This window comes from Opisthorchis viverrini, assembly GCF_000715545.1.
Source record: "Opisthorchis viverrini unplaced genomic scaffold opera_v5_25, whole genome shotgun sequence".
Lineage (NCBI taxonomy): Eukaryota > Metazoa > Platyhelminthes > Trematoda > Opisthorchiida > Opisthorchiidae > Opisthorchis > Opisthorchis viverrini.
In genome coordinates this window covers 1114479-1128446 of record NW_008751681.1, presented here as the reverse complement: position 1 = coordinate 1128446, position 13968 = coordinate 1114479, and the positions used below count along the sequence as shown (strand labels likewise).

Below are 13968 nucleotides of genomic sequence, written 5' to 3'. Positions count from 1 at the left end.
GCAATTTAGTGCTACTTACAAATAAAACGTTGTTAGCTTTTCATCCAGATATTTGCAGAGCGCTTGCATTCTGAAGGTATCCGGATCATCATCATTATCATCATCACTAACCGACAAGTAGTTGTAGCATGTACGAAGTCGCCTTTTCCATCCAGCATCAGAACAAGTACTCATGCATTGAATGAAAATACAACCTTGTAGGTATCACAATAAGTTCATGTACTCTAGCTCATCAGACACGAATGCAGGGAGCCATTGAAAGAACTCAAATCAGATATAATTGGGCGCAGTCTAGTGTAACCAAAAGATCAACCACGGTAGTAATTTCTACGTATATCGAAAGATCGCTGCCGGTTTCATTATTGTGTATTTCGCGTGGCGCTCCAAACTGTTAATCCACTAGTCGGTCCTGTGGCTTCATTCGGACCGAAAGTCCTAAAAAGCCGTAAACACCGGATCATCTTATCATCATCACTAACCGACAAGTAGTTGTAGCATGTACGAAGTCGCCTTTTCCATCCAGCATCAGAACAAGTACTCATGCATTGAATGAAAATACAACCTTGTAGGTATCACAATAAGTTCATGTACTCTAGCTCATCAGACACGAATGCAGGGAGCCATTGAAAGAACTCAAATCAGATATAATTGGGCGCAGTCTAGTGTAACCAAAAGATCAACCACGGTAGTAATTTCTACGTATATCGAAAGATCGCTGCCGGTTTCATTATTGTGTATTTCGCGTGGCGCTCCAAACTGTTAATCCACTAGTCGGTCCTGTGGCTTCATTCGGACCGAAAGTCCTAAAAAGCCGTAAACATGGTCGTTGGCTAGTTCACTGAGCTGGGCAATTTGATTCCACAACCACTTACCCACCGCTACGCACCACTACGCTCCCCAATAACGCACAGATGATGTCACCTCGATTGGTGATGAAACGTTTGCAATCGAATTGCCCAGCTCAGCGAGCAAGACAATGACCGTCTACGCACCTGAGCTACTAACATTTTCCTCTACAGAAATCCGTGAAAATAAAAACAAATACTGTTGATGGCTGGATCGCAGAAACACTGGAATTTGCATTGGCCAACTACTGTAGTATATGGGCATCCGAAGACGTGTACCCAAGACTGGGCATTTTTAAGTGGTTTTTGTACTTACAGGAAACTGAACCAAAAACTGCTTATAACTCCTTCAAAACACGTTGACTAATCATGAAGAAAAGAGGAGAGAAACCGCGAACTTTTCTCCTTATTCCTGATTGTCTTCTTGACCCGATAAGGGGCTACGTACCCTGGAGAAGAAGAAACTTCCTGAGCTGGTTTTACTTCTCAAAGCATCTTCCGTTTGGAGAACTTGCACAAAGCCACAGTTGTTTCTGTTTCATACTGACTGACTAGGCTATGAACACTTCTAACTACCATGTGTATTCAGAAGCCCATCCTGTCAACGGAAGTACATTGCATATTGACGGAAATTTCACCCGTCCACTCATATGTTCTCATATGTGTCATCAGGCAGTCAAATCCGGAAGAGGAATGCACCTGCACTTGACTATCACAGAATACACCTCTCAAGTTGGTCGAGGGTGTGCCATAGTAGTAACGTCAACGAACTCGTGAAAATAACGAGGCCACTAGCCCCTGGCACTTACGAAAGCCACCTGTGCGAGAGCAGATTTTGTCAAAATTGTTTTCAACCACATAGCTTGTCCCTGCTTTGGCGAGAAACAAATGCGGTGTCCAAGCGATATGCAAGTGATAACCACACCTGAGTGACGTGGCCAATTCAAGTCAGGTCAGAATGTATACTCCATGAAATGAACTCTCAGATTTATGCCTGCATCAAGTAAATTCCACAAAATGGTCTCCTCTGATTTTGAATAGAAAAACGCCTGCAATGTTTGCCATCGGAATCCTGTAGTGAGTAGGGGAGAAAAGAGATTGTTGCTCAATGAAGTGAAATCAGAGGTTTACGGAAAATGATCCCAGATGTACACTAGTTGAAGGTTTCTTTTCTTTATCTGTCTCTACCTGGTGTTGATGCAGAAAAGCAGTGAATTTCCACTCATGTTGGGAGACGAAAACATCTTGACATTTCTGAACACTGGTGAACTAGGAACGTGCGACTGAAGATGTGTTGCAGGTCCACGACAAGAGCCAGAAATTAGTTAATCATAATAATAACACTACAGCGGAGAACCTGGTGTAAGATAGAGAGTGAATCCCAAATAAAATAGTTGAGCGAACACGCGCGTAAGCCGTGTGCGGCAGATGGGACAGTCATCATCACTCTTGGTCAGATTCTGTTCACCCCTTTTATCCGTAGAAATACGCAGTAATCGTACTCTATCAAACGTCACCGGAAACATGCTTGTGTAGTTAATAAACACCGATAATAACACTAAATTTGTGTATTAGATACCAAACTGACTAAATGAAGTGGGTATGCCACGGTTAAGACTATGGAGTAAGGCTAGTAATATGGAAACCGATGTGAGTCTTGGTCCAACAGAATAAAGGTCACTGGGCTTGTGAAAGGATATATAAACAGCTTTGGAAGAACTGAAGTATAAGCGCAGCACAAGTTTGCGTTTTAATTTGGTTTCGATTGAAGAATTACCGGGAATCCAGATGAATCTCTCATTTTTCATATTTTCAGCTGGGTTCCAGGTGAGTCTTCAATTAAAGCAAAATTGGTATGCAAATGGGTGTAATTCGCTAACCTCGTGCAACTTGGGTTCAAGCAGAACGTAAGGTCGACTGAAACTCGGAAACTGTCCCTAACCGATGAGCCCCAAGAAAGGCAAAACCGGTCATAGGCCACAGAAGAGTTTTCAGAAACCGTGCGAATAGTTCGTTACGTCTATGCCGAATGTTATATTTGGAATTTTCACTGAAAACAACGAGAAGATAGACAACGCCATGCTAAATTTTAAAATTGCTTCTGAAGATCGGAGTCAAAAGTCACTATGTATTCATAACTAAAATCCTAGAAAACGGGAATCAATCATCGAATTTCACACAACGTTTTATGACCAATGTTGGGATTGGGGCAACGCCAAGAAAAGCATACGGTCTGATTCAGTGACATTCCTCTGTCAAATGCTGACTGTATTGTTTTGCTTAACAATGCGCAAAAGAGCAACAAAAATTTCGTATCTTCCTCGAAGTCGTAAAGAAGCTCAAACGTGTGGTGTTTCAGTGGCGTGTCCTGCTATTTATGCTCCTTAGTTAGATGTCACTGCTATCGCATAGCTATTTCCTGAAGGAATGTTTCCTAGTGACTGTTTTGGTCAATGTTCACAAATCCGTTGAGAGAACGAATAGACAATCATATCAGCCCATGCCTTAGTGCAACTGGAATTAGCTGATAAATAACGTGCTGTTGGATTCTGGCTACAGAATCCCTTGATTGTCGGAATCGAGCGCAACGGAGCATCCAGGAACATCCGGTCTGGATCAGGTTTGAGTTTTCTTTGTATGTTGCTAGAAGTGTGGTGTGATGTGAACTTGCACTCTTAAAGTTCGCAAACACCTAGACCTAATCAAAAAATAACCTGACAGGTTTCAAGTGTCCGCGGTGTTACCTGACTTGGAAGTCCTGCCATGCACCCAGCGTGCTCTGCTGGGTGCCTCACGGTACGGCCAAGGACGTGCACTGCTGATGAGCTCGAATGAGAAGGAAACTTGAGTCTTGCGCTTTTTTCGTTTGCTATGGACTCACTGGAATGGCTATTCAGGAAAGGAAATCGACTGTTTTCGGAAATCCTTCAAATAATATTAAAAGCGGGAGGTTGAACTGGGGTTCTGTTAAGACTCCAGTTTAATGTTGCAAATGGGTGTATATGGCTATAAATGGACATTAGCTCGCTGAGATTAAGTACACAATCTTGAATAGTTCTGACGATACGTTGTCAAAAATAGGTAAGGCCAAACGTCCATGTTTGACAGTGCAAATACTAGCTTTGACGGATAAATTTTTGTGGGTTTGAGAAGCCTGATTTATCATGGTTGAGCATACGAAGGTCACGGATACAAGGACAGGATTTGAATCCTCTAAAGTGGATCCAGCACTGTCATTATAGACGGTAAATCCGCATGATAAGTAACCAACTTCCTTTGAACTTGAACTTCAGGTTTTAGGAGTTGCCATCAACAGACATTATTGTTATATCGCGCCCAGAAGCAATTTTGTTTTAGAATGTTTGGTGGCTAATATATAAATAATATGAATAATACACTCGTTAACTCATGAAAATCACGAATGGTAAACCTTACCATAATTCTATCTGCAAGCTTCCATCAACCTCATGTTCTATTCAAACCCAAAATATACTCATTTGAAAATTCAGTTAGTGTTAAACTACACTCGGCTGCATCAAAGCCGAATCTATCGTTTGTGGAATGTTTTGGACGTTCTGTCTGTTTTACTTTCAGAACCATATGGGTTAAGGCGTTTTTTGTTGTGAGAATCGAATGAATTCTCTCAAAATCTCCGGTGTTCATTCGTACATGGATGGGCTCATTATCACGTCATGTCGGTTGATTTTGGCTGTCACCTTGAGCGATATCTTCTCAGGACTAGGTCCACGCCGTTTTTGTTAGGACATCTTCAACGTTCGTTCATCAGCTGACCGATCTTGTAGAAGCATTTAACCGGATCGTCTTCAGAAGCAGTCGTGTAATTCAGGGCCTCGCTTTTGCTAGTTTTGCTAGTTTCGACATTCTTAGTCTAACAACGGCGAGGGGTTTTTGAAACTAGTCAATTTGCCTTCGAATTACCCACTTTCTCACAGTGACTAGCTTGATCAGCTCAGAATGTTGATAAAAAGTGTCTTTAAGTTAGCTTGGGACGCTTTTCTAATGCTGAGAGATTAGTTTTGATATTGTACAGTATACCAAATAGTATATAGTATGGGAATAACAGAACTACCGAAAGATTTATCTCCAGACTTTTTTCTCCCAATGCTTCGTTGTGCACCCAAAAAACCTTGCTTTTTGTTTAACCGGCTGAGTTCGAGCATGAGTTCTGTTCAGTAGTTTGGGAAATTCTACAGAAGTGTGCAAGTGATCCGTTTGATTATTTTACGCGCTTTTAGAATCAGCTTGGATTGCTGGGATATGTTAGGAAGTTCAAAATCTAAAATCTGTCTGATCCTACCGACCAGCTCGGAAGATTTTGTATATTTTTTCGGTTTTAGTGCAGTTTTATGATAAAAATATGGTCTGAATTCAGTGATCACATCGGTTTTCTAGGAACAAAATATTGTGTGGCTGCGTAAGCTCTGACCTAAAAATTATGTCTACAGCCATCTAGGGTAGAACTGTGGTAAAGTACTGTGTTGGAAACTTGTGCTCCCCAAGTCATTCACCCGGTTTAAAAACAAGCTGGCAAACAATATTGTTTTTCGATCCCTTCTTCTGGTCAATCCAGAACGGGGAATTAAAAAACTGAAAGCCAGTGAGCCCCATAAGTGAAACAAGGATAAAGCGGTAAAAGTCTGAAGAAATATTCACGTCGCGATCAGTTGGCCCTAGTGGCCAGTGGTTACGAGAGCAGATCATGAAGGACTTAACGCACGTCCGAAAGCTTCCTCAGAATCACCACTGTCTCACTTGTCGCCACACGTCAATACTGAACAGATGTTCGTAGGTAGATGAGTGCTTGGCACTGCATTTGAAAAGCGGTGATAGAATTCATCACATTACACGCATCAGCCAAGCGAGCGACCGCTGCGCTAGTAATAGACGTCCTCAATCCAGCTTGACTGTACAAGACAAAAAAGTACCTTTCGGAGCTCCGGTTTGCCCACTTCCACAGTATTTTGAGCTTGAGTTAAAATGCCGGGTTCTTTTGGGTTGAAGGCACAGGTTTTTCAAAATTCTGTTCGGACAGAAAACATTTTGCAACTACCCACCAATTAGGCCTTTGAGGAAATGTGAATAGGAATATACCATGGGAGCTTGCGCACACAGTGCTCGCTGGCAAGATAAGACAAGGGGTACATCCTAACGTCAGAGGGAAAATTGGGGTTTATTGAAAAGTTGTTCTTTGCTGCGATGTTCATTCTTTTCCTCTCATATTGGTAGGCGCGGAAAATGCTCCAGTAAGTTCTGAGAGATGCTGATGGTCTCATGGTTAATGGAGAGCCGAATTTTTTAGTTTCAATTTCTACCAGAAAGTATTGACTTCATGGTAATGAAACATTACGTCTCTTCGCATAAAATATCTGTGTCTGTGTCAGTTGAAATGTACAGGTATAATCTTCTGTCAAACAGTATGAATAGTGATATTCCTACCTCCTCCAACGATCATTCTGAAATTTTCTGTTGGAAGAGTTTCTAGAATGCTTACCATGAAGACAATACGAGCCGCTAAACATGTGAAATTTCGTCTGCATTCCAAAGTTCACCGAAGCCAAGATAATTGCAAACTTCATACCTTTTGGAAATTTGTCGTGGTGAAGATGTTTCAGTCGACTGGATGTAGCCTTTACGAGGAACCTTTCATCCATTTAGTCACCTATAATGGATTAATCCTCTGCCACCATAACCATCATCGCCACGTGATCGTAGACCAGGATCCCAGGCTTCACAAAAACTGGAATTTATGGACTTGTTAATTGGCCAAATGCACCTAGATTAATTCACGTTTTGGGTTTTGCAGTCGAGACTGTGACATTCTCACTGGCTTTGCACATTTCTTGGACGCGTATTGGATACTCCTGTTATCACGTCTCAGTGGGAATTCATACAATTCATACCAAATTTAATCTGATCAAACAGTTGCAGGCAAGACAATACACACCTGAAAAAGAGGTAGTGGTTAGAATTTAACCAAAATAGCAAGAAAACTTGAAACCCACGATTGGTGTTTCTCGCATACGAAGCTGACCAACATAATCGATCGCGTTTGGTCATAGAAATGTGAGCTCTACCGTCTAACTTAACTGTTTGCAGCCATACACGCATTCAAAGGTCCAGCTATCATTGATCGAAAAGTGGTGCTCCGTTGACAATTTCGGGGTTTGATTTGATATCCCCTTTCGGTTGTACCGTTTTAAAATACCTCTGAGATTTGAGTTCCGAGGTTCATTTTTGAGTATATACTACCAAACGTTTTGTAATATTATGTCAGCCTACTAACTGTCAGTAGACTGATAAGGATTTCTAAACATTTGATTTTGTATACCACGTGCAAAAGCGCCTGGACTTATATACAAAAGTCCCCGGGTACAAAAACGGCCGAGTTTTTAATCGGCCCTTCTTGGTTATCAGTCAGTCGTTGAGGTGTGACAGTCTCTCGTGCTCCGTGACTTTACACTCTCTGCCCAATACCGACCAGTGTCATTTTTATTTGCTGTTTTGCAACCCGCCGATTGAACTTATGTAAACGAAGAAATACTAAATACATACAAGGCCCGTGTGGATTATTTAATTTTCCTCGCTCTCTGAGCCTGCGTTTGACGTCTTGTTTTGCATTCCAGTGAAATACAGCATATTTGGTCTTCATATATCTGGTTAGGTAGAATCATTTGGTTATCTTCAGGCGTGCAGCTGTTCCTCCTGTATTAGAGCATGCATCGGATTGATTTAAACTTGATAGATTCCATGCTGTTGCTTTATTCAAGTTTTTTCGTAATATCATTCAGTGACTAAAAAAGTTGGGGTGTAAACTTATTACCGTAAGCTAAGTCCATCGCGTCATACTTTCGGAAGACTGCTGAATGCAGTAAATCAGAGGCTAATGGAATTCGGCTAGGAATTATACGGTCCCTGATTAACCCGGTTTTAAAAGGAATTTGGAAGCCACGAGGCGTAAACTACATAAAGTGTAAAAACCTGAGATTGAAATAAGACCCCCGGTCTGTTCTCTGCACTGCGTAGTCAAACTACCGGGTAGGTTGTTTAGCATTTCAGGATGGAACTTACGAAATCGCTTGGAGTTTTACCCACCCGGTTTCTGCGAAAACTCGGATTACGGTGAACCGAGCTGTAGCTCGTAGCCCTCTCATGCTTTGACAGCTTTGAAGAAGGATGTGGGATCAAGTTTACTGAATTTATTCATTGCGTATGCTGCATCTCGCCGCATAATGTGTAAACCAGCATAAGAAGGGTAATACAATACAGCCTATAACATTTATACAGTTAAAAGAACCACGCAACCGATCAGTGAATCAGGGCAGTCTCAAAGCGATCTTTCTGTCGTTTTGAGCGCAGAGGACAGATTAAGGCAACCACTCAGTGTACCCTCGAGGAATTTTAACTTCTAGGGTCAATTGCTTCAGGCTAAGACCGGGAGCAACGTGTTGAGTTCAACCTTTGTAACTGTCGAACGGAATTTATGTTCAGTTTCACTGCAACCATTTGGAATACACCTCCCTAGAGGGACTACTACCACTAAGCTGCCTCACGCGAGCTTGTGCCTTGGACCGTGACCAAATACAACACAGTGACTGAATTTTTACTTGGAGTCCCTATTTAAGCTTTTTTGGAGTATACAGACCAAATTTAGGTTCCTTTTTGAGAGCAGTTAATATTGGAAAAAAACCTATCCCACAACCTGCCTGTTCTTCTTCCGTACATTGGGCTAAAATGCGATCCAGCATGTGTTCGTTTGGACGTACGTGGTAATGAGTATCACATATGTGCCGGTGGGTCAACTGAACACAAATGTATTCTCCATTTAACACGTGTCGCCCCAGTTTTGTGATATCTCCAATGTGCAGGGCAGGCTCCAGCACCATACCAACAAATTAGGGAAGGTAACCTGTCACTGTAGATAAACGTTTTGCCTGCACTACGACAAAACTCACAGGTGATGTGAGTGCGTTGAAAGAAGGAAAGTTAGGAACACACTTTATACAAATACCGCACAGCAATGACCACTGGCTGGACCGGGGAACAATAAATGATACAGAGAGATGAACAATGTAGTAAAATCTGGTGACCTTCTACGGACAAAATGGGTGTACTGTTCACCTTCAAACTTTATTTCGATTGAGCTCATTAAAAAAGCATTGTGGTCGGTAATGTTCTCCACAACTGCCATTATCAGAAATGTGAATCTCACCTCTAAAGAGCAGCAGCGGGAACTTGACTAGTCAAAGTAAAAAGACTCTCTGCGGAGGGTTAATCCCTAAACGGAGGTTTCAGTGTAGATGAGAGCTCATCATGAGCACGGCTTAAGTTCAGTTATCCGGAAATTTAGAAATCCCTTCCTCAATTTTTTTCTTTTACGCTGTTAAACTTATAATCATAGAAACGAGCTGGAGTATTGAAATTTCTGGGATTGAAAAGGTCAACACACACGTAAGGGAAGATGAGCAGCTTGTGGGGTTTGTTCACAGGTTTGGCAGTTTGTTTTTGGATGAAACCCATATGAGCACCTTTTTCTAAACGCGATTTCCATTCGCAAATTTAGGTAGAACAAAGGGCAATCATCCCTGTCATTAATGGCCGATAATGGGGAATTTCAGTTGAAGTAGTTGCAACATTTCTCCAATTAAATCGCTAAAGAACCAAGGTAAAGACATATATTGAGGCTAATTTGTGGCACTCTTACGGTGGGTAGCTGTTGGGCAACAGTGGGTACACAGTGGCTGTGATACTGCCCGGCTGTTCGGTCCTGGCTAAGAGCAGTCTGAATACCACGGTTGGGTTCGAACCACTGGTCTTTCATCTAGCAGATCTGGGCCTTAACCAGTGAAATATCTCCCTTGCTCCATGGATGGAGCTGCACAACCGCGCAGTGGTATAGGAGATGAAACTGTTAACAGGAAGGACATCATATAGAAGTATTGTATTCCTGTCCCTCTTCCTCTCGCCGTTATTGCACCAGTAGGCCATCAGATCACAAAACTGTTCACCCTTTCTTACACTTCGCACCAAATACCGATCTACACCGTCCGAGTAAATGACAAGTGATTTTGAACCGAAAACTGGGGTTTGACTCAACCATGTAGCTCTGACAGTTCCCGTAGCAGCCGATAAGGCTGATAAAGTTTCTGACGCGATTCGAACACTACTATACTAACTTCCTCACAGCCAAGTAAATTATTACCACGACGCGGAATACCTGACAAGAATGCCGACATCAAAATCGAAAAGTAGCATAAATGATAGGCAATCTCTAAAAGCAATCCCATTGTTGCTGTATAAAGTTTGCAAACCTTAAATGAAGTTGACCATCCTTAATCTCCCTGTCTTTTTATGTTGACGACTGATTCCAAAACATCACTGGCTGCCAAAACCTGTCAAACTGTGCCATTTATTTCATTTATAAGCGTCACTCACACAGCCACATGCTGGAACGGAAGGAGAAAACACAAATAATCACAATGAAAAAAGGGACTTTGTATAATCGCAAGCCGTTGTTTAACTAGGGGCTGAAATCCGAATAAGAAAACCTTTTTCGGTACGATACTACTTAAAAAACGGATTCATTCCCATTTGAGTTTTTCGTCCAGAGTATATCGTTCTGAAATACAGAAAACCAGTGTCTGGTGCATGGCACAGTATTCTTTCAGATAATCTAGGTCCCGCGTAGTGCGATGCAAAACTGCTTGTTCGCTTTGAGGCAAGCGCAATTATCAGGATAGATTTACGTTGATGGAACAATTTGATAATAGGCTGGTCAAGTTGTACGAGCAGAGAAGAACACTCAGAGAAGAACACCCCACAAACGTCACGAAGTAACCCTTCAGAAAATATCACTCAAGGCGAGAGTCAAGAGCAACTCACAGGACTTGAATAAGGCTACTGAAGAACTGCATTGCTATGCTCTGTCCACCTAGAGTGAATATTGGGATAGCTGAGGGATTTTACCCCATTTTAACAGTAAAGCGGGGCCTACATGATTCTGACGGTAAAACGGATGAAACGTTTAGCCTGTTTCATAAACCGGAGATTCGGTTTGTATTCGCTTGAATCTCTGGTAATACAAACTGAATTTTCAAACGGGTGTATAGTTGTGGATTATGGTGGATGAGGGCTTAAGAAAAACATGATCTTGATTAAACTGCGTTCATCTGCTGAGCCTTAGGAAGGACGAGGAGGCGACTATGAAAGCCGTCAAAGAGTTTTCAGCAACCTGATAAGTAGAGTTCTGCGATATCTGGGATATCGTGCTAACTGAATTGTGAGGCTGCCATTGTGCAGCGTATTCAGTTTACGGATATAATGATCAAGAGATTCAATTGGGATTCAGTTGATACAAACTCAATTTGGAATTGAGTGCACTCAGCTGTTAGTCCATCTGGTCCATCAGCTGTTCAGTTCTCTAACCCAGGTGCTTGCGGGATATTCAGGATAGAACTGGGGTGTCACTGATTGAACGTCAATTTTCCAGTATCTCCAATAACGTCCCAGTAGATGGAATTATTTAAGCATGAAATATAGATCTGATCAAAACTCTCCATGAGGCTACCGAAATTAAAAACCTGACAAGAATTCTATGAAAAAAAGCAGGAAGACAGACCTAGTCTTTTGCCACATTAAAACAGACGAAAAGACTTTTTGGCTTAATCGGGTTTTCCCACCAAAATAGGAAGCACCTAAACCTAAAATAGAATGATCACGGTATAGAAATGACTAAACCGCATTAGACACCTATCAATGTCAAAATAACCCAGTTTATTACGATGTCGGAGTCCTTTGCTGCTATTGCTTATATCAGGAGGCATTAAAATGGAGCAAAAAATTCCCGAAGCTGATTCCGCACATTTCTGGTCTATTTGTAATGCAAATTATAACGAAAGTGATCCAGTCAACGGCATCAGCTGTTCACTCGGTGTCAAGGTTCAGCTAGAGGGACAAATTGTGCTCTTGAGAAATCACGGTTTCAAAACCATGAACGTCACCTTGGACGGATTAGTCCTAGGAAGATCTGAACCACTCTGGTGTCAAAGTACAATTACCTTGACAGAAACGCGCTACAGACATCGTTCCCCTAACTATCGTCCGACAGCATCTCTTGGCCCCAGAAGATGACAATCCTCTCGTCATAATGCAGGACTTTGCCACATACAGTAGTCTTCAAAATATCGAATATCCTATTTAATACATTAGGGTTACCCTATCGGTTAAGATAACGCCATGATGATTTTACCCAGCAAGTGTCTCCCCAATTGCTTTCTTTGAATGTCCTGGTAATCAGTGCTGAATATTTTGGTCTACGGAAGACTTCGGTTCACAAAATGTGGACATAGTGAACTAGAGTGTGCAATCTGATCACTCTGAGAAAAAGCCGGATAGATTCTCCAAGTCGCGACGATGATTCAGTTGTCAGGAACCAAAATTTAGGCGCACCTTCACAACATCGTTCTATTGTGCAATAACACAACAGGCCTCTTCACTTTGTCGCTGAATATTTACCTTCCGAGTGCATGGAGATTTCCTTGACTTGAGTTGGCCTCCACGTCGTTCTCGGTGGCATTGTATACCGGTGCCTTGTCAACAGGCCAAGTAGTTCCGTGGAGTGCCCCGACGGTGTGATTGTCGTCGAAGTCAGCTGCAATTAAGAGGCCGTAAGGAAATTTTTTCCTTAAATACCATGAAAATACACCAATGCGCTCATAGTAGAGCCGGATGATGTCATACCCCCCTGTAGATCTTGCTCGCGATAGACGAAAACAACGACGTAGTTCAAAAGTGCATTGGGCTTAGCTCGAAACTAAACAGGCTCAGCATGGCCTGACAATAAAAACATTGAGCTAGGTTTGATGACGTCTGGAGACTTAAAACTGCGAGGGAAAGGAATAATCTCATCAGTCTCCTTTCTGATCGTAGGTTTCAACAGATGAGGCTTTAAAGTTGTAAACCACACTGCTGCTCAACAACCTACATGCGAATGGAGTGTAGCTCAGCTACTAGTTGGATATTCTCAGGTTCTGATCTCCAAAAATATTCGTGAGATATATAGACAGCCGTTGATCTCCAACAATGCTTTCAGGTATTCTAAGTGAACTCCCATAGGCCGAGTGTGCCGCGTGGACGAAGCATGGAAAGCTTTCTTTTCTAAAGGTTGCAAGTACCGTAAATTCAAGAAAACCTTGTTTTCGGCTGAATATGTACTGGCAGTTTTGTGGTAGTCTCCTTTTGATGATACTGATGCGAAGACTGCCCAGACAACCTGTTGAGTGTGCTATCATTGAATCAGACAATCAACAAACTGGTTCCTGGAGGAACAAGGCATTCCTACTCCTAATGCGGTGCATCTTCGGGTTTCTGTTGTTGCCGTGTCCAGATTCATCGTCGGACATTACTGCCGATCTTTCTGCCATTGAAACGCGTTTGTAGTGCCCATGTATTCTACCAAGACCTGCAACTTACCTCTGAAATACAGCCTTCCGATATTTCTGGTTGTATCACCTACCTTAGGATAAGCTGCTTCACCTACAACCATTGACGTCTTAGTAATCTACTTTTACTCTCTCTACTGAACAAGAAGGCAATTCGGGCCATACACTTGGTCGAATTAGATCGTCAGCTAACCACGAACGTGAACAGTACTACTTATCGGAACAAGTTTTGTTCGCATCCCGTAAAGTGTGGTACAAAATTCCCAATAAGTCATCCGTAGACATACCAGCAATACCTTGTCTCCCAGAATGGACTGCGGGAGAGTTACCTGGTACTTTTCTCAACTATGGGGGCCTATAATGCAATCGCAGTACACTTGAATAACCGGGTTGGTCGAAGATGTCCCTGTGCAATTAGATGATTGTGAGGCGTTCGTTTTCCTCCATCCCGCAAAACTGATCTGGAACTATTAGACAAATAATTTCCACTTCATCTCTGTCCAACTCCCTCAGAACGAGGGCGTAAAATGCTTGGTTCTGTTCCAACTGCCAACACACATTTATAAAACAGCTTCCGGTAAGGTAGAGGCTTCTCCCACAGAGTGCGTGAACGACTTCAAATAACTTGACAAACTGACACCTGAACAACAAACAGTTCCTTGAAT

The 13968-nt window shown here is 42.2% G+C and overlaps 2 protein-coding genes across 2 annotated transcripts in view; one reads left to right on the top strand and one right to left on the bottom strand.

The window, feature by feature from the left end:
- The window catches only part of T265_02149 (hypothetical protein), a gene marked incomplete at both ends in the record, with an annotated part of 159685 nt that overhangs the window by 97616 nt on the left and 48101 nt on the right, over positions 1-13968 (top strand). Inside the window, 2 exons of the mRNA XM_009166323.1 lie at positions 2662-2672; positions 6093-6109. Of these exons, the coding sequence (XP_009164587.1) occupies positions 2662-2672; positions 6093-6109 (28 nt within the window). The remainder of the gene's footprint in view (positions 1-2661; positions 2673-6092; positions 6110-13968) is intronic.
- T265_02146 (hypothetical protein) overlaps positions 1-13968 on the bottom strand; it is a gene marked incomplete at both ends in the record, with an annotated part of 74533 nt that overhangs the window by 19526 nt on the left and 41039 nt on the right. The window contains one exon of the mRNA XM_009166320.1: positions 12378-12513. Coding sequence (XP_009164584.1) covers positions 12378-12513 — 136 coding nt within the window. The remainder of the gene's footprint in view (positions 1-12377; positions 12514-13968) is intronic.